The 23195-nt window shown below is 34.8% G+C and overlaps 1 protein-coding gene across 1 annotated transcript in view; it reads left to right on the forward strand.

Annotated features, from left to right (window-relative positions):
- Rsrc1 (arginine and serine rich coiled-coil 1) overlaps nt 1-23195 on the forward strand; it is a 327279-nt gene that overhangs the window by 152506 nt on the left and 151578 nt on the right. The window contains exon 10 of the mRNA XM_076575307.1: nt 12962-12998. Within this exon, the coding sequence (XP_076431422.1) occupies nt 12962-12998 (37 nt within the window). The remainder of the gene's footprint in view (nt 1-12961; nt 12999-23195) is intronic.

The following is a 23195-nucleotide window of genomic DNA, read 5'->3' on the forward strand; positions in this document are numbered from 1 at the left end:
TCTTTGCCATAACCTTATATATAGCTAAAAAATTTTTAGTAAAATGTTTCATAAAAAGAATTCACTACATTTGGCCACAGAAGCTAAATGATACAACTCGCCAATCTTGTTATTCTTTTGCTTAAGTCATGAGTACCTTCCAATGATCTTTACATTTTGATTCAGTGAATGGTGGATAATAATGTTAGTGATAAATATAATTGATTGAGTTAACTTTTATATATCAAATTCTAAGATTTTTATTTTTAACGTATAGATTGTGAATGTTAAAATTCAGTTAACATTGCCATCATAAGGCTCTGTGCTTATCTAATGCTTAATGTGGGTGAACACATGATGTAATGTGCATGTGTGGAAACATCAGACATAGTATATTCTATCCATTTGCAAAATTAATAATGTGTCAATAGCTAAAATAATAAAAGTATCCATATGGTAGTAAAACAGAAAGCTCGCCTGAACAAGTAAATTGAGGGATATACACATAGAAGTCTTAAGATTGTGACTTTGAAGTGTTGGACTGTGGGGAGTTTTCCATCAGTTGATCTTGGGATAGACAGACTTGATATCCTGTCATTTCAAAGGAGTCTCTTGGTGGTGAGAGTATAAGTGGCATAGTGTTTCAGCTCATACTGTGAGCATGATATACATAACCATGGCACTTTGTGTGAATAAGGACAACTGTCTCTCAGGGTTCCGTCTCAGAGCCTTGGATATCCCCCTTCCTATAGTGAGGAAAATCACATGAAGAGGATGCACTGTGATAGTATATAACTATGAAATGTCAAAAAGGGAATGCAAGCTTATAGCTGTGAGAAACTATCTTGCATGTAGCAGAAGTAGGAATTTATTGGGTTCATAGACAATAATATGGTAAGTTAATGATGGATAGGGGAAGAGAAGACTGTTTTGAGTAGCCATATTCATGACAAAATTTTGGGAGGAAAATGAACTGGTTTGAAAATAGGTCCATTCTGTAATATTAGAAAATTATTAGCTAAGTATAGCAGGTTACAAGTGAAGGCAGTGACATGATCTTTAAGTGTGATGGCTTGGATTAAGGAGGCCAGTGTTAGAGGAATTTGAGTGTAAAGTGGTAGAAACCAAGTCTGATGCAAATGGCAGGTAAGGGGGAGGTGCTTTAGCCTTTCCAGGCCAACTATGGAGGAGTCCATCTTTTCTGCCAGTCTCGTGTATTATGGCCGTGACTACATTATCTCTACTCAGTTCCTATCCTCTAATGAAATGTAATTCATTTGTGCCTATATAATCACATAGCAAATTTAGGAAGATTACATTTGTACTAGACAGTGTAGCTGCTATAAAACTGAACAGAAATGTGAATAGGGTCTTTAAATACTGAAGGTAATAGGTGTGCACATAAATAATTTATGAGAATGTTTAGCGGGGATGTGAATAACAGGAAAAATGTGGGTTAAGTATAAACTCTGCCTCATTTTAGTTAACATGCCATGCTACAATTCTTTTACAAATGGAGTTCTAGCTTTGGATTAAATAGAACAAACTCTCCTATTTTATAAATCTACTCTCTTACACTAAGCTTCAAATTTATTGCTCATGTAATAAGGTAGTATATTATTCCATAAGTTGCTAAGAGAATTTTTGTAAAATATCTTTAATTTGGATCAACAGTAATATATTTTTATTGCAAACATTTTACACAACAATGAAAAGAAAGGGTTAGAATAATTATAGAGGGTATTCATCAGTAGTGTTTTCATTTTAGTTTGTATCTATTTATATAACACAGACGAACCCTATTGTACACATGAATGCATATAACTTTATTTTACAAGTGTAGGTATTCTATCATTCTGAAATATACTTTAAAATTAATATACCACAAGAACAGTTTTGTGAAAATACACAATTACATCATCATTTTAATGGTTGTATAAGTCTGTTTTATTGATATTAATATTTTACTTCCCAGTACTGGACATTTGGTTTGTTTTCATTTTGGAAAATTAAATACAACAAGGTTATTAATATCTTATGACTATTTCATTGAACTAAACTTAGAGAAGTAGAACGTTGTCAGGTCAAAGGTTTTAAGGATTGTTAAGAATTTTTTAAAATATGAAAAATATAAGTAGAAATGTTTCCTGATCTGTATAAATAAATTATAAATTTAAATAAAAAATAATTTTGTTGTATTTTCCCAATTACCGTCTAGAAAATGTTATTTCTGCTCTAGCTGCAGTGTGTGAGAGACCTTAGTCCTTGAACCTTTGCATTGCAGCAGAACCATCATTTCTTCATTGTTATGTGCAAAATGACATCTAGTTGATTTCTGCAGACATTTTCTGTGCACTGTACTATTTGTTTATATATGTTAGCAATCTCTTGTGATCTTTCTCTTGTGAATATTGGTAGAAACATAAATTGTAAATGACCAGACTCAGCACATGCAACATGTGAGACTATTAATGAGGATTTTTCATTTTGCTTAGACCCATATGTGCTTAAAACCTTCTCTGCAATCTTAATGCCAATTACAGAGCAGAAGAATACTGCAAAATTTATTTCATTATTGATGTTATTGTTTTTCAAGATTGACAGTAATAAAGTTTACCATCATTACAATTGAGGCAGCCTAATCCAAATCTTCCTTTTTCTATCTGAAATGTATAATGTATGACCTGTTTGATCTCTCTAAGCTTCACTTATTTCACCTATAAATATCATTAACTATATTTTTATGATAGACCTTTAAAGTTTCAATTAACTATGTGCTTGACAAATATATTGTGTTTCCTCAGAAGCTGAATCTCTAAGAAAATCAGTTCAGTTAGACAAGTGGTTTGACTAAAGCCAAGGAGTGCAAAGACTTAGAACAAAGCAAAACAAAACAAACAACAACAACAACAACAAACAAACAAAAAAAAACAGCAATTAGGGCTGGGGCAGTGGCTCCATAGGTAAAGTGCTTTCTGCCTATTCGAGCTTGAGGGCTGGAGTTTGAATCCTCATCTTCCAGCTGGGCATAGCTGTCACCAGCACTCTGAGGGTGGAGATGACATCCTCCAAGAAGGTTCATAAGACAGACTAGCCATATGGGTGGGTTGACTCAATCAAGAAGATGGAGAGCATTTGAGAAAGACACACAACATCACTCTCAGGCCTTCATGTGCACATGCTCATGCATCCACACACAGATGGGTTTCCACACACATTGAACACACATACAAGCATACATTCACACTGTACAAATAGACACATGCAAAAATGCTAATTAATTTGACATGAGCAAGACTTGAATTCTAAGCTGAGAGGACAGTTTGAGTTCTGTTCTCTCCTGAAGTTTACCACTCTGCTTAAATGGGGGTGTTGCAAGTAGAAGGAGAGAGCATCACAAGCCTTTAGTAACTGAAGAGCTGACTGATGACCCTTGAATTGCTGACATTTTTGAAATATACAAGTATTGCATGTTCTTTCGATTCTAGCAGATGTAGACAAAGGTTTTTACTTTGTAACTATTTGGAGACTGTTGACACAAGTCATACATTTTGGCAGATAGTGCTTTTATGACATTGTTGGGACATAATTCTCTGTAGTGGACCTTTGGAAAGTGGAAATTGGATTTAAATGATAGTTGTGTAAATATAACAAATGAATATACTGTTTTTATGGTTAAGTAGTATAGATATTGTTTTACTCCTTTCTGAAATTACTTATACCTATTGGTGAAATTATTAAGGCCACTCTATGTAGTTAAAAGGAAGGTTTATTTAGTGGTGTAACTTACAAATGAAGGGATAGGTAGGTTGCAGGGTCTGGGAAAGGTGTAGCACAGTCTGGCGGTGTTCTCTAGAGAACTCTGCTCAGTCTACCTCCAGCGTCCAGGGTCCGGGAGTCAAGAGCGCCCCAGCATCCAGAACTCGGGTCTTCAGCGTCCTCTCTCAGCCCCACCTTGTAGTTGTGACCATTAACAAAGCCTCAATGGGGGTTGAAACTTCCAGGTCAAAGCTAGAATGGCTACCCACTACATATACCTGATCCTCAAAGTAAATTAAAATTACATAAAAATTTGTAAATTATTTGTGGAAACTATTTAAAACAATCAATTTTACTGTTAATAAGAATTTATATCACCTCAAATGTCCAACAATAATAAATAAGCTAGCATATTGTAAATCTGTGAACAGAATAGCATAGAAACATTTAAAATGTTATATGTAGGGATCGTTTTTGATAGTTAAACTGATTACAGTATATAATTAAGTAATAACATATTGATTCTACACAATTATGTCTGATGATCTCATTTGTAAGGAAAATAATTGTATTTATGTGTTGTATAAAAATGTCTTGGAAAGCTATAACATACTGAAGTTATTATCACTGGCTGGTGATATTCAGGTGCCTTTCATTTTATTCTTAATTAGAACCAGATGTGATTTGAGTTTGTCTGCAATGAGCATTTATTGTTTGCAAAGTTACTTCTGGCCCATATGGCACGTCTGTGCCTTTTAGTGTCTTGTGTTTGCAGCCCCCACACTAGGGTACACTTACTGGTTAAGAAAAATAGCTTTCAACTTCTACATGAGTTCTAGGCTTTTTTTTTTCCCCACAGTGGACACTCCATAGAACCATACATCATGAACATGAAAATTTACATAATGAAGTTATTTTGAATTGAAGAATTGAGTTTATATTACCTTTAATTCATCCTCTCTGGGCAGATCACTTTCCATGGTTCACCTCTTGTCATGCTAAGCCTTGAGCTCACATGCCTGTCTTCTTTTCTGCTTCCTTGGTCTACCCAAATGTAATCAGTCCTTCAGGAGCCAGCCAACATCATCATCCTTCCCTTTGAACCCTTTCCCAGACACTCTAATATATAAGTCAGTTTCTTCTTTTTTGAACTTTTCTTAAATTAGGTGAAGGACATAGACTGAGAGGGGTGTTGCCATGTCACCTGCTAATTCCAGATGACTGGCTGTGACTCCTTGGAACAATATGTTGAGAAAGATAGCCTTAGGGGACAGACAGATGACTTGGATGAGAAATGTGTATCTGTCTATAGAGACTAGAAGATCAAGTAGCTTATGTACTATATATTTTTCTACCTGGATGAACATTCAAAGTTTTCCATATTACCTTTGGTTTGGCAATGCAGTTTGAAGTATCTAAGATGTAGACACCATGTCTCAATATTCCTGGTGTTTTTATGTTGTGATTCTTATAACTCTTTAAAACATGAAGGTGCTCAGTAAGCAACCCTTCTGTACTGCTTCCCCCTGCCCCGCCCCCCGGCAATCCAAGGTGCTTTGTGTTCCAAGTCTCTTGGGTTTGAAGAAGTTTTCAAAATGGATTCTTTTGGAACAAATCAAGGGACAAATTCGCTTACTTTTCCATGGAACATGTAATCTAGAGTATGACTTAAGAAATATTGGGTCTCAAAAAAGAAAAAAGAAAAGAAAGAAATATTGGGTCTCTTGTCTTCTCCCATGGGCCTTTGTGAATACCAGAAGCTGTTTACCTGGAGGCCTTTAAGTAGCTTAATTATCCATGCCGACCTAAAGGCTCGGTCTCCCATTGGAGTAAGTTCACTGGGTGTCATCACAACATGGTGCTTAGCATGTTTGATTTCAGCTTGGCTTGACATTGTAGATACTCACTAATGCTTTTCTTTAAAATGTTAGGAAGAGAATGGTATTTAAAATTTAATAATCATAGCATACTTACTGTGCAAATGATCTATATTCTAGGGTATAGCTTAATGCAAATAATAATTGATCAGACAAAAAGTACACATAAAATACAAATTCTTAAAAACCACCATTTTGAATGTAATGTGAATATACACATAGAGCCACTAACTTTCAAGAAATTCTCATACAAAGAAAAAAGTGCCAAGAATGCTAAGCTAACTTATTAAAAGGAAACTGAAAATTCTTGAAGTAATAATTTGGACCTTAATGCTGATATTAGATATTCTTTATTGAATTAAAATGAAAAGTGAATGACTGATACTTGCTTTTGATTTCTTATTTTTTAACATACTTTATCTTTACCATCTTTCAAATAATTTAGGGTATTAAAGTTTGCTTATTTCACGGCCTATATAGCATTCTTTCTGGTTTTAGCCAATGTACCAAAGTTTCTATTTATTTCATGTATAAAACTAAGAATGACTTTCATTTGTTGACATTAAGCAGAGACAGATTTCAAGATGATTAAAAGAGCTAAAACTTATATAAAGATATTTCTCACTCTGAAAGTGGTATACCTATGGTTAATTTATCATATTGTCACTAGTATTTACTCATTGACTTGTACATTATTGTATACTGATTATCTTTTTAATCTGAGATTTGAATTTAAGGTGTGAAGCTGAGTAGAGATAAAACTTGACAAACAATACATTTTTTAAGTTATAGAGCTGAAAATTGAACTTAGATTTTCCTTAGATATTTGTAGTTTCAAATTTTTCATTAATAAGATTAGGTACATAATAGAATCTGATATATATATATATATATATATATATATATATATATATAGTTGTTTCAGTTAGAAAATCTGGGGTTTTCATGAATAACATTGGGTACATAATAGAATCTGATATATATAAATTGTTTCATTTAGAAAATCTGGGGTTTTTTCATTTGTGTATTTTTGTAGGCATTTATAAACTTTGATTACTACATGCTTGAAAAATCCAGTTCATGTAGTTTTGGCTTTATAAAGAGAAAAAACAAAGCAAACTGTAATCCTAGCTCTTCTATGTATAGAAAGGTCTGCATTGACCTTTTAAAATTGAATAATGTAAATAGTGCATGACAAAAGCCTAATGTAAAATTTTTATTGAATTTCTTTATTTTTCAAAATTATCAAGTGAATGCATATCTTGTGTGGAATAATTTACTGATTACAAATCTTTTTAATGTTTTATTTATTAATAACTTGTCAATGAAATATGTTAATGTTGCTATTAGTATATGCAGTATGTTTTATTAGTATTTTATAATGAAGTACTCTAATTTTAGCTTGTTCTTTGAAAGGGTTTTATTTATGCTTAATTTTTTTTGTTTCCACATATCAAAAGTTACCTTTTCTGGAGGCTTTTTACTTAAATTTATTTTAAAATGTTACTTTTATAGTAGATCAGTAATAAATTTTTGATTGAATAATAGGATGTAATTAGAAAAATATTTACTTGAGAATGAATTAATTATTTTTCCTAAGTTAATAAATATTTTGATAAGTATTAAATATTGAGAATCAAAGAATATCATCAGAAGGAAGAGTATTTTAAACTATACACATTAATTGTTTTTTAATGTCACTCCTGTAGACCACTACAAGTCTTAATGGTGACGTCTTTGGTTGTTATTGTACTCAAAACAGAGAGAGAGAGAGAGAGAGAGAGAGAGAGAGAGAGAGAGAGAGAGAGAGAGAGAGAGAATTGATCCCTTCCTTGTAAGACTAGATCTTAAAACAACAAAATTAAAAAAATTACAGGCTTTTGTTTAGGTAATTCTTAAGGGGAAACAGTGTGTATCATAGGAAGTTTCTGAACTTTGAACATGTTTCTCTTAGCAAAATAATTAAATTTCTTTGCAACAAAAGTACAATAGTCCTTTGCTATTATTACTATGTTGTTTTTGAGTGTCATGGCCTCTTTTTCTATGATGAAGACAATAGGGTGGGTGCACATGGTTTCCTCTTTGGCTCAGTTTGACCACGTCTGCCTTGCAGTATGGAGCTCCTGCCTTTCCTGCTTTAGAGCCCTGTTCTACAAACATTACGATCTGTGCTGCCTCAACTACAAATTGGATGAACAACTCGTGACACTTTTTCAATATTATTACATTAAACCAAGTGGATTTTGATTGATAACCTAATATTCAACTAATGCAGAACATCAATCATGGCAAGTATATTAATTATTTAATATTGCAGTCTAATTCAGAAATCGATGTGCTGCATGAGGGGAAGGGAAACTCATGGTTCCCAGAAGATTTAAGACAGGGAATGATTAAAAAAAAAAAAAAAAAAGACCCGCTGTACTCCTGTGTGTTAGTTCGATACAAATCTTTATTCATTTGCCAATAATCTCTTCCCATTTTCCACTTCAGGACCATTTTATCAGTTTTGAGACCTATAATTGAATTAAGTCTGCTTTCAGCACAGGGCAAAAGGAGTTGCACAAATATTGATGAAGTCATGACAGGGACAACCCAAGAGACAGACCACTAAGAGGACAGGTTTTCTACCATTTGTGCCAAGATCCCTTTATCAGTGTTTTGGAGTTTGTGTCTCTATTTAAAAAAGAAAATCATTAAGACTTCTGTAATGACTTTTAGATCTTTTGTCTTAAATGCCACCTGCCACAACATGACTTCCATAGCACCTTATAGTTTTGAATGGACCTTTGTATGTATTATATTGCATATTCTTTAAAAATAACTTGTGCATTAGGCAAGTTCTAGTTATCTTTATATTGTGTAGTGAATTTTCCTTAAATGCATATTTGTGGCTTCAGTGCAGGTGGGTAATCACTAAGCTTATGTGGGTGTTTTGTAATAGAGATTAAATTTGAATTTAGATATTCTGCTTCTAGAGCCAAGATAATATATTTATTATCTTAATAATACATAAATACAACTCACATTGCTTTTTCTTTGTTGTTTTGAGGGGTGTTTTATATATAAATTTGGAAGAGACTAGGAATATAAAATCATTTGCCTTTAAAGCTTTCATTCAGATTTGTCTGGTCATTTTTAAATACTTTTTTAGAAACCTTTCTGAATTATTTTGTCTTTTAGGCTTGCATGAATCATTTCAGAAATTTCTTTTTCCTGAATGTTATTGGGAATCTTCTTCTTTCCTGGCATTTTAGTCCAGGTTAGTTTGAGAGCTCAAGTGGTAAGACTGTACTGTTCTAGTCCAGCTTTAAGCCTTTCCATCTCCTTCAAAAACATGGTTAAAAACAAAGCAAAGTACCCGCACTCCACATGCACACAGACCCTTTCCCACCCCCATGTCTTCATGTTACTTTCTATCTGTGATGACCCCTCACAGGTGGAAACCCCTTGCTCTTTTTGTGGCATGGTGATAGGGGCTGTGCTGGAAGATGTATGTCAGCGTGACCCAAGCTACAGTTATTTGAGAAGAGGGAACCCAAATTGAGAAGAGACCCCCACCAGATTGCCGTGGGCAGTCCTATGGTGTATTTTCTTCATTAGTGATTGATGGAGGAGAGCCTGGGCCATTGTGGGTGGTGCCAAACCTGGGCAGGTGGTTCTGGGCATGGGGAATAAGCCTCTAAGTAGCACCCCTCTATGGTCTCTGCTTTAGTTCTTGACAATGGGTTCTTGCCTTCTGTTCCTGCCCTGACTTATGAACTGTATGCTGTAATAAACCCTTTTCTTCTCAACTTGCTTTGATCCTGGTGTTTATCATCATAATAGAAAGTAACTAAGGTCAGATGGAACTGGGCAAGGCTGTACAGAGACCTAAGCTGAAGCTGGCAGATGCTTATAACTGGTCACATGCTCTGATTCAGATGTTGTGAAGTAGGTGCTGGAATATAAATTCCTTTTCATTTAATGCATTTCCTCCAGGAGCTTTCTTTACAGTGCTTTAATTGGGACACTAAATGAACATTTGTAATGACTTGTAATAAATTCTGTCATGGGACATGTCTAGGGTGTTACAGGAACATTTTTGATAGAACTCTGTATATTGTGGGTAAGGGAGAGATTTTCTTCCATTGAGACATAGTTTAGGAGTACTGAAAGTTTGTTTTTCATTTTATTGTTTGTTAATAATATGAGAATTTGAGGAGACTGAAAGAAAATAGCTGTGTGTGTGTGTGTGTGTGTGTGTGTGTGTGTGTGTGTGTGTGTGTGATCACGTAGCTCATTAAGAGTGAAAACTAGATTAATAGTTTGTCTACTTTGGCTATTACTGTCACTTACCATGTTATGTAGCTTTGGCAGGATACATGTGTTAAGAAAACTTATACCTTATAAAGATTTTCCTTTATTGTGGAAGCTGCTTTGACACTGAACAAGGGCAGGAGCCGCTGAGATCCAGTGAGAAACTGATAAAAGAGGCTAGTCTTAAATAAGGTGCCACCTGTGAAACAGAAAAATGTACTTGGGTGATAATAATTAAGGGTATCAGATGACAGAGACTCTGGTAGATTATGTTTGCTTTTGGTTGGTAGTGAATGAAGAGATGTGCCAATAATAACATCCAGTTTTCTGTCTGATGTGCTATCCAAAACACATATAAAAAATATATAATTTAGCCAGGTGTGGTATCGCACACCTTTAATCCCAGAGGTCAGGTGACAGAGGCAGGTGGATCCCTGTGAGTTTGAGGTCAGCCTGGGCTACAAAGCGAGTTCCAGGAAATGTAGCTTTCTCTGTCTTACTCTGCTGTTTTTGCATATCTTCCTGACTTTAATCCCTTGGGCTGTGCTGCATGAAAGCTAACTCATGGCTTCCAACCTCCATTCCTAATGCCTGGTCCACATACTAAGAGGAGATGAGCACTTGTGCTGCCTGGGCTTCTCTCTAACAGGTCTCTGCTGCTTCTAGCACCTCAGCAAAACTATACACTCAGTGTAGAGATGTCAGGGTTGGTGAAACTCATCCTCTAATCTCTAATGCCAACATAACCCTAAGAAGAGGCGAGAATAAATTACTTCAAGGGGTGAACAGAGACTCTGTGTATAATTAGTTCAATTTTTATTATTATTTGTTTAATTGAACGGGAGTGCAAAGAAATCTTTGTTTTCACGAGGGCATTATACAGTTATTAGCGTAACTCAGAATTTAAACTGCCTATTACGCCAGTTAGAGGGGACCAAAACCCTCTTTTATACTATGGAGGCACCTACACTCATGTGTGTATATTCCCTCACATAGAAACACACATATACAACATTTAGATTTATTTTATTTTTAATTATGTGTATATATGTGGGGTATGTGCATGTGATTTCAGGTGCCCATGAAATTCAGAAGAGGAAATTGGATCCCCTGGAGTTGGAGTTACAGGCAATTGTGAGGTCATTGGCTTGGGTGCTGGCAACCAAACTAGGATCCTCTGCAAGAGCAGCACACACTCCTAACTTCTGAGCCATCTCTCCAACCCAAATAAAATGCTTTAAAAAATTGCTAAGACCTCTAATTATGCTGAACTAAAATACTGCTTGATCAGAGTAGGAAAGTCAAAGTTGGTTTGTCACTAATAAACTGATATAGTCTAAAAAAAAAACCACCCAGGGGCTGACTCAGCAGTTAAGAGCATTTACTAGGCATTGTAGAGGACTCAAGTGGCTTACCAACACCCTTAGCGCTAGTGCCTGGGGATTCATACAGCCTCCTCTGGTCTCCGGGGGTACTGCATGCATGTGGTACACATATAGTCACTCAGGCTCACTCACACACATATACATAAAAATTTTAAATATCAACCTTCTCCATGCACTTAAAACATAGGGCCAGAGGCCCCTGAGCGGGAACTCAACTGATTGTGTTCTCCCTGTGCACCAAAAGGCATCAGGCAAGCATCCAAGGGAGTGAAACAAGCATGAGTGCTACTCAGCTGTGATTCCTGTGAACCCCAACAGCGACCACCAGCATGTCACAGCTACACTAAATATTGTCCTTACACCCACAAAAAACCACTGTTCTCATTCCTCATCAAAGAAACTTCTTTTTACAACTGACAGACACCACTGCAGAAAGGCACAACCAATCAACACAGATTCAACAGATACTCCTACAAAACTATGTGTACATCTAAGGCCCAGGGAACATTGCAGAAGAAAGGATGGGAATACTGGAAGAGCCAGAGGATCAAGGAGTTTACTGTGAGATTATGTCTTGTAGTCATGTCAGAAGCTTCACCCATAAAGTCTCACCAATATGAATGCCTAAATATGAGCTGCACAAAGACAGTGACAGTCATGCCATGGTGTGTGGGGAAAGATCATGAGGCTCTAACCCTACACAAAGAACTACAGGCAAATCAGGGATGCTGAAAGTGGGAGAAATAGCTCCCCAGGAAGGAGCACTCCAATTGAATTTCCAATACCAAATGGTCAGCTCTGAAAACATACAAGTAACACAATGACCAATCAGGTTCTATTTAGTTCTGTAAACAAAACATATATACATAGAAGAATGTAAAACAATGAAAAAGAGGTCATGAATTTCAAAGAGACAAAGAAGGGTTGTATGAGAGGGTTGGACAAAAGAAAGGAAAGGAGAAAATGATGAAATTATATTCAAATTGAAAAATAAAAGAAAAAATACTTCTTAAAAAAGTAAACCTTCAAAGAAATCTACATATTTACCATACTTCATCAGATGTCTAAATTGTCTTTGCAACTTATATAAATATTTAATTTTAATTCTACAAGCAGTTTTTTATAGTCAAAAACAAGATATTGTGTATCTCATATTTGATTTTTTTGATATTTTTTCAATATAATAATTATAGATCTTAATTTATAATGTAATTATAAATTATAAATTATTAGTGTTCAAAAATCATTTGCCAGTGTTTTGTTATTTAACTGTGTACTCAGAAGTGTACAGTTGTAGTTTCTAGTTGGTAGATAGACTTTGAGGTTGAACATTTTCATAATTTTAAAAAACTGATGTAAATAAACATTGTGTGAATAGTAAAGAATATACTGAAAATTTTTTTGTTGTTCTCTACTGACAGAAAAATTGAACATTTTTTCTGTTATTCAAATAAAACTTTTAATGCTAATACTAATTTTAAAAAATATTCTCTGTTGGTGGATATTTTCCCCATTAAAAGCAATGTTATTATGAACTTTAGTAAAGCTAAATGAAAAATGTTAAGGTTTTATAAAGTATTTTCAGGTAAACATAAATTAGAGCAGACAGGGGTTTAGTAGCTATTTAGAACTTTTATTCTTCCTCTTCTTTTTTTTTTTTAGGGAATCTGGAAACATCAAAGCTGGATTAGAACATCTGGTAAGTTCTAAGTTCCTCTTGAACATTTGCATCGTCTTTGATATCTGCATCCTAAATGAACACTTTTGCATGAGTTTTGAATACCTTGTACTGAAAGTCAACCAGTTCCCAAAGGCTCAGCCTACTGGTATTATGTGAAGGAACTCACCTTTTCATTTATCTTACCATTTCGAGGGAATTAAATTTTTTTAAATTAGTTTTTTTTTTGATGTAGAGATGAAATAAAATGAATGACAATCCTTGGATTGATGATTGCTTTAATTAGAAGCAAAAAATGTTGATTTTTGGTGTATCTTGATCTGACACAAACAAGCACATGTTTTGAACAAAACACAGTCAAATATTGCTTGTATAAATGTGTATGTTCCAGTGATTTAACAGCTTTGAAAGAAATGCACAGCTTTGTTTTTCCTAATGTCTTTCTTTATGAATAATGCATTGGTTTAAACTATATTTGGTTTTAGTATATAAAATAATTGAGATGCACAATTTTGTTTTGAGCAAGCATTTTTAAAGAACAAATGAAATTTAAACTGATTTAGCATTAAAATCTGTCTACTGATTTAAAACATTGGAGAGGCCCCTTTATAACAATCCACTGAGTTGACTGGATAAAGTGTTCATCATAGCATTAAGTAGTTCATTTAAACAGAGCCTTATAAACTCATGCTCTGGTTTCTGGTCAAATCCAAATGTTGAATAATTAATGGTAGTGATCTTTTGTAAATACAGTCTAAGTACTTTTAAAATTGAGAGGCTTCATTCATATATCATACTCTAGCTTTGTTAACTATTAATGTACTTTTGTTCTGCTTCCACAAAAGGAACACAGTAGCAAGAGGCAGTTCATGTTTTAAGATTACTTTTGCTCGTTGACAGTTTCACGGGTGGGTATAATGAATGTTGGCTACTCCCTCCTCACCTGGCATCTTCATTTTCACTCACAGCAATTTCAGAGTTAGAAAGTTTTCCTTTTAATATCAAAGGGACTCGAGAAACCCTAGATCTTTCAAAATATTCCTAAAAAGGACTAATTTTTAAAAAGCTATCTAACTTCATTAGAAGAGTTGTTGGAAATGAGTAAATAACATTATGATTGTTGAAAATAAGTAAATGACATTATGATTCTCATCTTTGAAAAGTATTCCCAAGCTTCTATTGTCACTTAATAGTTACATAAGTAATTTAGGACATAAAATCAGAATAAAATGTTAATTGGAGCATCATACTCCTATATCAATTGGTAGTTTATATCAAAAGATATTTGATATTATAATGTCAAAGTGAACTTTGGTAATTCCCTTTTTAATTTTTATTTAATTGAAAATTTTAGGCCTGTGGTTGGCTCAGTAGGTAAATGCAGTACCATAAGTCTTATGACCCAAGCTAGACCCCAGGAACCCATTTTATGGAAGGAGAGATCAGACTCCCAAATAAATCAGTGTAATAAATAAATTAATAAACCTCTCTATATTTTATTTTCTGTGTTCCTCAGAAAATAGTAAATTTGATTTTTAAAGTTGAAATGATGTTTCCTGTCTTCCTGGCAGCCTCTGTGCTTTAGTGCATATGCTGTGGCAACCATGAGGAGATCAGAAAGCTTTCCTGGAGTTGCTCCCCCCCACCCCCCACCCCCGCATGTGCTTTCAGGAGTGGAGCTCAGGTGATCAGGCTGCGCAACAAGTGCTTTTATTCACTGAACCGTCTTGATGACTTCCTTACCCCTAGGAATTTTAATTCTTATTACATAACTGGATAGATGACAGAGTTGGATAGATATAAAATTCATTTTTATTGTATCAATATTCATTTGTCAAGACTTTTTTGTTTTTGAGAAGGATCTTTTTGTAGCTTTGAACTCAAGGTCTTTCTGCATCCTTCTCCTGAATGCTGGGATGACAAGAACGTATCATCACGCACGAGAAGATGTGTCTGTGTATATGCACACATGAACAAACATACACAAATGCACACACATGCATGTAAACAAGTTTTTTAAAAAAAAAAATACATGAGTCATACAACACCCGAATTCCAGTCCAAGACACAGAACTCTTCATTGTTATCTCACATATCATACTTGTTTTTCCCTTGTCAAAGTGAAAACTCTAGTTCTTAATATCATTGTATCTACTTATGTGCTGAATTATATGCATATACAATAGTTTCAGAATTATTGCATACCTGAAACACAAAACTGCTAAAGAGAATTCGGTATTTGTGTTTACTTTTACCCAACTGAGTATATTTATGTTATTTATTTGAACTAGAGTTGGACTTATTTATATCTGTTTGCATCTGGCTTAAATGCTTTTATTTGTTCTTGTTGGTTTCATCATAAATTTGATTCTGTATGATATGAACTTGCTTCCAGATATCAGATCTTATAGTGGTCTTCTCAGAGATATGTCAGTCCCTTCCTCTCTAGCCTATTCTTTACCCACTCTTACTCAATTTTATTGACTTCTTGTTATCCTTCCAGTATATATTAAAACAAAGCATGCTTGTGTATGAATGGATGCCCATTCTGTTTCTTTCTCTTTTCCTCTCTCTGCATCCCTCTTTCCTTCCCTTCCCCTCACTATCTCTCTCACAACAATTTGCTGGACAGTAGAAACTTTCAAACATTAAGAAGACCGAGAGGCAAGGTTGAACGCCATCACAGAACAGCCTTACCTAACATCATTCACAGAAATGAGCAAATGCAAACCATAGAAGATTCAAATGCTCATGTAATTGCTACAAATGAATGTACATCAAGCAATCATTTCGTTATAACCTTCCTTTAATCATAAGAAAAGAGAATTTATGTAGCATAGTAAAGACAAAACTTAATGAAACACAATTCTTTAAAATCTCTCAACCTACTTTTAAATAATGCAGAAAGCATTTGAAATGATTAAATGACTTAAGGTGTCTCTTTTATTGCAAATTGTTTTTCATATCAAAATAATCCCCATTTATAATAATAAAAATAACAGCTCTTTGAACAAGAATTTTTGTTTGTTTGTTAAAACTAGAAGTTCTAAAACCCTGGGTTTTATTTTAAAGGAATCTTCAAGTACCAGTATGTATTTACAAAGAATACTAATTTGGGTTATATTTTCAAAACTCTTAGCTGTTTAATATTGAAAACTATAATGCATTCAAAAAAATTCCCACATAAGATATCTTTAGTAAGAAACATTCTTAAATCAAAAATTGGAAAAGCATTAAGAAATGGTAGTATGTCATCTTATTCAAACATGTGATTGTATATCTTCTCATAGAGCCCAAATTCTCCCCCTGTTGTTCCCCATTGTTAAGAAACATTTCAGGGCTGGAGATATAGCTTAGTGGAAGATCCCTTGCCTAGCATGTTCATGTCTGTCAGCCCCTCCCCTAGTTTTTTTTTTTTTATCGGCATTATTCTTTTTCATATGCTGTATTTGATTATATTTGTTCCACTCTCCCAACTCCTCCTAGATCTTCTCAACCTCCCTATTTACCAAACTTCATTCTCTCTTTCTCTCTCTCAGAAAATAGTCAAAACATACAAACAAATAACGACAACAACAACAAAAAACATAGCAAAAAGAAAAATGGCAAAACAAAACAAAAAGCACACATTTAAAAAAAAGTGGAGTTTTGTGTTGATCAGCTACTCCTGAGCATGGGGCCTTCCCTAGAGTGTGTAGAGAGACCCAGTGCCACTCAGCTGAAGAAAACTGATTTTCTTCTCCCAGGAGGTATCCATTTCAAATAGCTTCTTGGTTACAGATGGATCCTTCAGTACACTTGAAACAATCTGCAATAATTTTAGTTAGAAGAAAAGTAACCTTGCAATACTCTTTAGCTGGGAAACAAGAGAATCTTGGTACACTGCTGGAAAGTTATATGAGAAAATCAAAAGTTATCTATTGAGAAGGCTTCCTTATTCCGCCAAGAATACTGTACATACTTCCTTTAAGATTAAAAAATCAGGTTCAATACACTGGAATGCACTGCTTTCTATGATCACGCTCTCACCTGCACTGGACACATGAGTCTCCTGAATCAGCTTGCTTGCTAGATGTTTCCATAATGTTACTTAAGGCAGATAGAGAGATGTCTCACACTTTGCAGGCACTTGCCTTGGTGAAGCCTACTGACCTGAGTTCAATCCCAGGAGCCCCTGGAAAGGTGGATGAAGGAGAGAACCAAATCCACAGAGACTTCCACCTGTGCACTGGCATGTCTGCATACACACTAAATAATAATATTTTTTTAAAGTTTATAAATTAAATAAGATTGATTCCATGTATAATTCAACTTGCTTTAAAAGATACCCAGAGCTGCCAATGAAGCACCAAAAAAAAAAAAAAAAAAAAAAAAAAAGGACTTTAAAAGGAGAATTCAGGACCTTCCAACAAGGCCATCCTTCTTAGGTTTTCTCTGATAAGATTTCCAAAATTATAGTTTTATCTCTGACATGCTTTGACATGAAAAATATCTGTACATGTTCAAGGATAGGGAGCATTGCTGTGGTGAACAGTTAAGAAACATGTTGCATGATTTTGTGGTTTAGTCTAAAAAATAGGTATAATTGTTCCTTTTAGAAAGTCTTATAATGTGTATTTTGATATCCTTTCAGTAAACACTGATATAACTACATGGGTATTAAGGGAGGTATTATGAAATAACTGATTATCTAAAAAGTATTATATGTGAGTGAAAACAGCATTTGTACATTTTAAGAGAACATGGCACAAAGTATAATAAAGAGCCCTGTCTTTGGGTTTGTAAGGTGAAGGCCAAGACCATAGAAGACAAAAGCATTTCTAAACATAGTGTAAGTGGTATAATTCAAAGCATCAAGTATTTCAAACCTACCCTTCATATTTTTACCCATAACATATTCTAGGTGTGAAGAATGTAGCTGGGTAGTAGTGTTTGTGTAGCAGGCAGGAGGCCCTGGGCTGGATCCCTAGTACCCAAAACAGAAACAAATCCCCTATCATTTGGTGTAGCTTTGTCCTTTTAGAAAAGTAAGAAAATTATTTTCATAATCTTATGCTATCAGTTAACATAGCTGCTTGATAAAAAAAAATCAGTTTGTTTCAATATAAAAAACTAATGTGGTATGTAGTTAATAAAAAAAACAGATCATTATAAGAATACCCAGATGTGTGTATATTCCTATTTAAATCCATATTCACTTATATACTGATATAATTCCTGGATCTAAACCATGTTTTCAGAATATTTAAAATACGGGGGGAAAAGAGTTCAGGGATAGAATGTGCTTGTTAACAAGAATTGTGTGTGTTTGTTGAGCAAACACCAGAACAATAGCATTTTACTACAGGACACTGATCAAGTCTCAGGCACTCACAGATAGGAATTAGAAAGATCATAAAAGTCTAGTTAGACTGTTTCCTCTTATTGAAAAGCAGCACATCTTCTTCCTGCATTCCTTCTTTCTGTTTGCCCTGGCAGTCAGCCTATAGTTACAGCATCAGTCCCCTCCCCGCTCCCTCCAAACGCACCTTCTTTATCTTGCATCCCTGCCACATGTTTTCCTAAATGGTGGGAGAAGTGAGCTTCCAGAGTCAGAGAAAATGCTTTATTACCAACAGCACACAGATAATCTGTGCATAATAGGTTCCTTGGAACCCCCAGTTTCATGGAGTGATGGTTGTGTGCTCACTGAGTTGTGTGACAGCTCAGGAACTCAAGGTGTAGGAGTCTTTAAGCGGCTGTGAATTTTTGCTCACAGGAATGACAAGCTTGTTATTCTACTTAAGTAATAGAACCACTTCTATGCCGGGGGTCCTCCATCAGTATCTTCCAAGACTGTTAAAAATATTTGTAAAGATAATTCATAATAAAAGCCACTGTAAGATACATCGCACTGCTGTGGAGAACTGTCTGTCTTTTAAGAATGATTTCTCTTATTTTGAAGTTGAGCAGTGTGTGTTTTGGTGTAGTGGGAGTCTTTTCTCTCTCCCTTTGGTTCACTTCCTCAGCCTGCTGAGATGCATCCTTACATTCCCTGTTTGCTCTCATCAGACCAGGACTTCCCCTCTCATTTTTCACCCTGTTCTTCCTCTTGTGTCTTTAGTACTTGACTAGAACGTATGTTAAATACTGCTGCTCTGTCTGCTCATGTTGTTTTAAAAAAGATTCTAAAATTAAGTATATTGTTTTTAGCTTCAGTTTGCTGTTAGCACCCTACTTTTCTCTTGTTTAGAAGAAACTCATATTCTGGTATAGTTCTCACAGAAGGCTCCTGACATCTTGCTTATTCCAAGCTGTTTTTCTAGAGTCTTACCATTTGAACGATAATTTAGCTTCCTGTAAATCCTGTCTTGCATTACATTATGTTGATTCATATGATTCTATTAATACCTTGTTATATACTTTTTTCTTGATGTCTCTTCTACCAATCTGATTTACGTACCTTTATTTATTTTATTTATTAATTTTTGCCTTGAGATATCGTCATTTTTCTTTGTTCTTTAATGTCCTATTTAGCTCAGATAAGCCTAAAAGTTCATTGTTTCTTTGTAAATACAAACTGATCTTTGTTGTGCATGGATTTAAGTTTTATTATTTCATGAAATTAATGTTTTGGATAATACTATCAAATATTAGCTCTGTTCCATTGTTTTGCTGTCTGCAGGTACTGTGTGTATGTTTGTGTCTCTGTGTGTGTATGTCTGTCTGTGTGTGTCTTTGTGTGTGTGTGTACTATAAACTTTTACTTGTCTCTGCCTTTAGTCACAGTCTAAATTTTTTTATTCTCATTTTATCCAATCTTTTAATTTTTCATTCAAATTTATTATTCTTTGTACATATTGTAATTGTTCCTCATTTCTGAAATAATCTTCCTTTTTGGTTTCTGTATTTTGAATTTTCATGTGAAGATTTCTTTGGTATTTATTGAAGTATTATGCTTTGGGATTATTTTCTGGTACAGAATTTTTAAGCTATAAAAATGTTTTGATTTCTGTTTTCTGTTTACATCTTAGAGAAGTTTTATGGGAGAATGATTTTACATATCATTTTTAATCTAGACACTTTGCAGACATGCTTTCTAGATAAAGGACGGCCTCTTGTGCAACACAGTGATGTGCAGATTCTTTAACAGATGCTGGTGGACGGGAGAGAAGGTAGAAGGTGGCAGGTGGTGGTCGAACTGTTAGGACTTTGGTTGCCTTTCCCTGTCTTCTCCTCTGTAGTTGTCCTTTCAGAAGCCTTGCTCCCTGGGCTGCCACTTCAGCCCCCTCCCTCCCAAGCCCATCACCCTCTAGGAACCACGGTCTCAGTCTTCTGACCTTCAGTGTCATGCTTTCTCCCAGCCCCCTCCAGCCCCAGGGATTCATTTTATTGGTGATTCTGGCTATGATTTCACCTTACTACTACTCTTAATGATGAAAAGTGGCCTGTGGATATTTTTACCTCAGAAAGAGAAATTAATAATTCACAAAAGAAAATGTTATAAACTACTTTTTAGACAACTGTGGTGCTGTGTTCAAATACAGGGCCTTGCATAACACTAAGCACATGCTAACAGGTGTTCTATCACTGAGTGGCAAGCACATCCTTTGAATCCTAAGTAATCATCCTACTAGAGTCATCAGCAGAGTTGAACATAAAGTATCTCAAAGGACCCAGTAGCCATACTAAAACATACAGAAAATGAGTGAAAAGTCTACTTCTAATGTCTACTCAGATCTTTTAATAACACTAAAGAAATAATGCATTTGTCTGAAGAAGCATAACGTACAGATAAAAGGCCTTCTAGCATTGACTCCGGCTTGTCTTTCAGTGTCTCTCTGCAGGCAGAGAAGAGGGAGTGATTGATGATAATGTTGCTTCTGCCTTGTTTCCAGATTAGTGATCTTCCAAAGTTGTAGAGAATCAAACTCTCATAAGATTTTGTCATATTAAGTTGTTTTTCTCCCAGTTTATATTTTAAAATTATGTAGTATATAGTAACTTGGGCCCCCCTTTGAACTCCTGAATTTAAATGTTTACTCTCCCCAGAGTTTTTAATGTATCCCTCTAATTATTAATGCTATGAACATGCATTTTTAGTATTTCTATCATGAAAAGGTCCAGGTGGTAAAGCTTGCCATTTGATTACAATACAGCCATTGTTGTTATCTAGGCAAACTGTATATGGAATGATTCCCATTCCTCTTAGTAGAGGGATTAGAGTCAGGAAATATTGTTAATAGATGGACCATGTTGAAAAGTTGTCAGTGTTTAAAAGGAAAACTAGTATTCTTTGTTGTTTCTTACCAAAAAGAAGGACTGACATGCTGGTGCACAGTTGTGGAGAATGAAGTATGGTATTTCTAAAGTGTCTCTTGTTCTCTTTTCAGAGAAGTCACATAAATAAATGGACGTGGGTCCCAGTCACTTGAGAATCATATTTAATTGCAGATTCTGATTTTCAGGGTCTAGAAAAGGACCTGAGGTTATGCATTTAAGGAAATTTGAAGTGAAGCCAGTGTTGTTCTGAGATCCACTAGGGAGAAATATACATTAAAAAGTTTAGTCTTGAAATGCAAAGGACAGTTTCTGGATCAGGTGAAGAAACTGAACTCAGAGCCTGAGACTTATGAATAGTAAATAAGTGAGTTTATAAACCTAGGGAGGTGGACATGCCACAGATTATAGAGGACAAAGTATCCACCATACTCTGCAAGAACAATTCAGGGACTGAGTTTCTTTGTTGTTGTTGTTTTTTTGTTTGTTTGTTTGTTTGTTTTGTCTCTCCTTTACTCTGTATTGAATTGTTAACATTTCTCAGGACTGTAGCGATATGCTAGTACTAATAATACAGTGTTCAACATAGGACAATTAAAATAAGTGATAATAAATCTTCTGATAAAAGAATTATAAGGATTTACAGCTTTAAGTGAGATTTGCTTTCTATTAATAGTTGAATGGCAACAGAACTCTGGAGCCATGCCTGTGGGTTTCGTCTCCCCACAGAGGTCTCATTTGTGTTTCTTACATTGTATAACATTTGAAAGTGATGACCTGCTTGTCTTTGTGGTCAAACAGCACAGTCTGGCCATTTTGAGTGTTGAAAAGCAACTATCATTAATAGCTTGTTTAGTCCATCAGTGGTTTGTAAGATGATGTTGCTGCCTGCCAGCAATGTAGGTACGTCCCATGCTATTATATACTCATCAATAATGCTACCAGGGCCTAATAAAAGCCCTTCCCTCTGTTTTAGGCTATTTTACATAGAACTTATAAACCAAACTGCTGTATTTCGGGTCTCAGAATAACAATTGCCTTTAACACAAACATAATTGTAGTGTATACATTTGATATATTTGAGTATTAAGTTAACCTATAAAATGAACATGAAAATTAGGGGGATTGATTTCCCACTATTCTGAAAAGCATTTTTGATAATTATATAAATGAGTTAGAGAATATAGTTACTTCAAATGCACCAGTGCTAGGCATACATTGTATAATATTATATAATTCTGGTTTAAAGTATTTATTGTCTCATCACAATTTAAGATTCTCAACCTTTAGGTAGTGACCTTTTTGTGGATGAATGACCCTTTCACAGGGTTCACCTAAGATGATTGGAAAGCATAGGTATTTACATTGTGATTCATAACAGTAGCAAAATTACAGTTATGAAATAGCAATTAATATAATTTTATGGTTGGGTCTCACCACAGCATGAGGAACTGTATTTAAGGGTCACAGCATTAAGAAAGTTGAGGACCACTGAATTAAGGGCTTCACTAGATCTACCAGTGCTTTAGTTTTTTACCTAAGCCAGTATTTATTGGATGCTCAGGATAAAAATGCATATTGAAATAGATAGTTTCCTCAAATTGTAATTATAAAATGAAGCTGCATGATGTTCTCTTCACAGAAGACTGTCACTTTTAACAGAAAAGTGTATTTCATGAATATTTGCAAATTAAAGCAATTTGATGGGGATTCAGTGTTAATTTCATATTACTGTCATGATTTCTTAGGCTGCTTATAGGTCTTATACATGAGAACCAGCTCGAATTGTAGTCAGAAATAGTGTTGTCAGTGGTTCATTTTTTGGATCTATTTTGATCAGTTGCAACTTTGTTGCATGTTAAAAATCAGTGATTAATAACTATTATCAAGTCTTCCAAGTAGCAGAGCATAAGACCCTTTCTCTCTCCACCCCAGTCCTTTCCACTTGCCAAAGAGATG

This window comes from Peromyscus maniculatus, chromosome 6, assembly GCF_049852395.1.
Source record: "Peromyscus maniculatus bairdii isolate BWxNUB_F1_BW_parent chromosome 6, HU_Pman_BW_mat_3.1, whole genome shotgun sequence".
Lineage (NCBI taxonomy): Eukaryota > Metazoa > Chordata > Mammalia > Rodentia > Cricetidae > Peromyscus > Peromyscus maniculatus.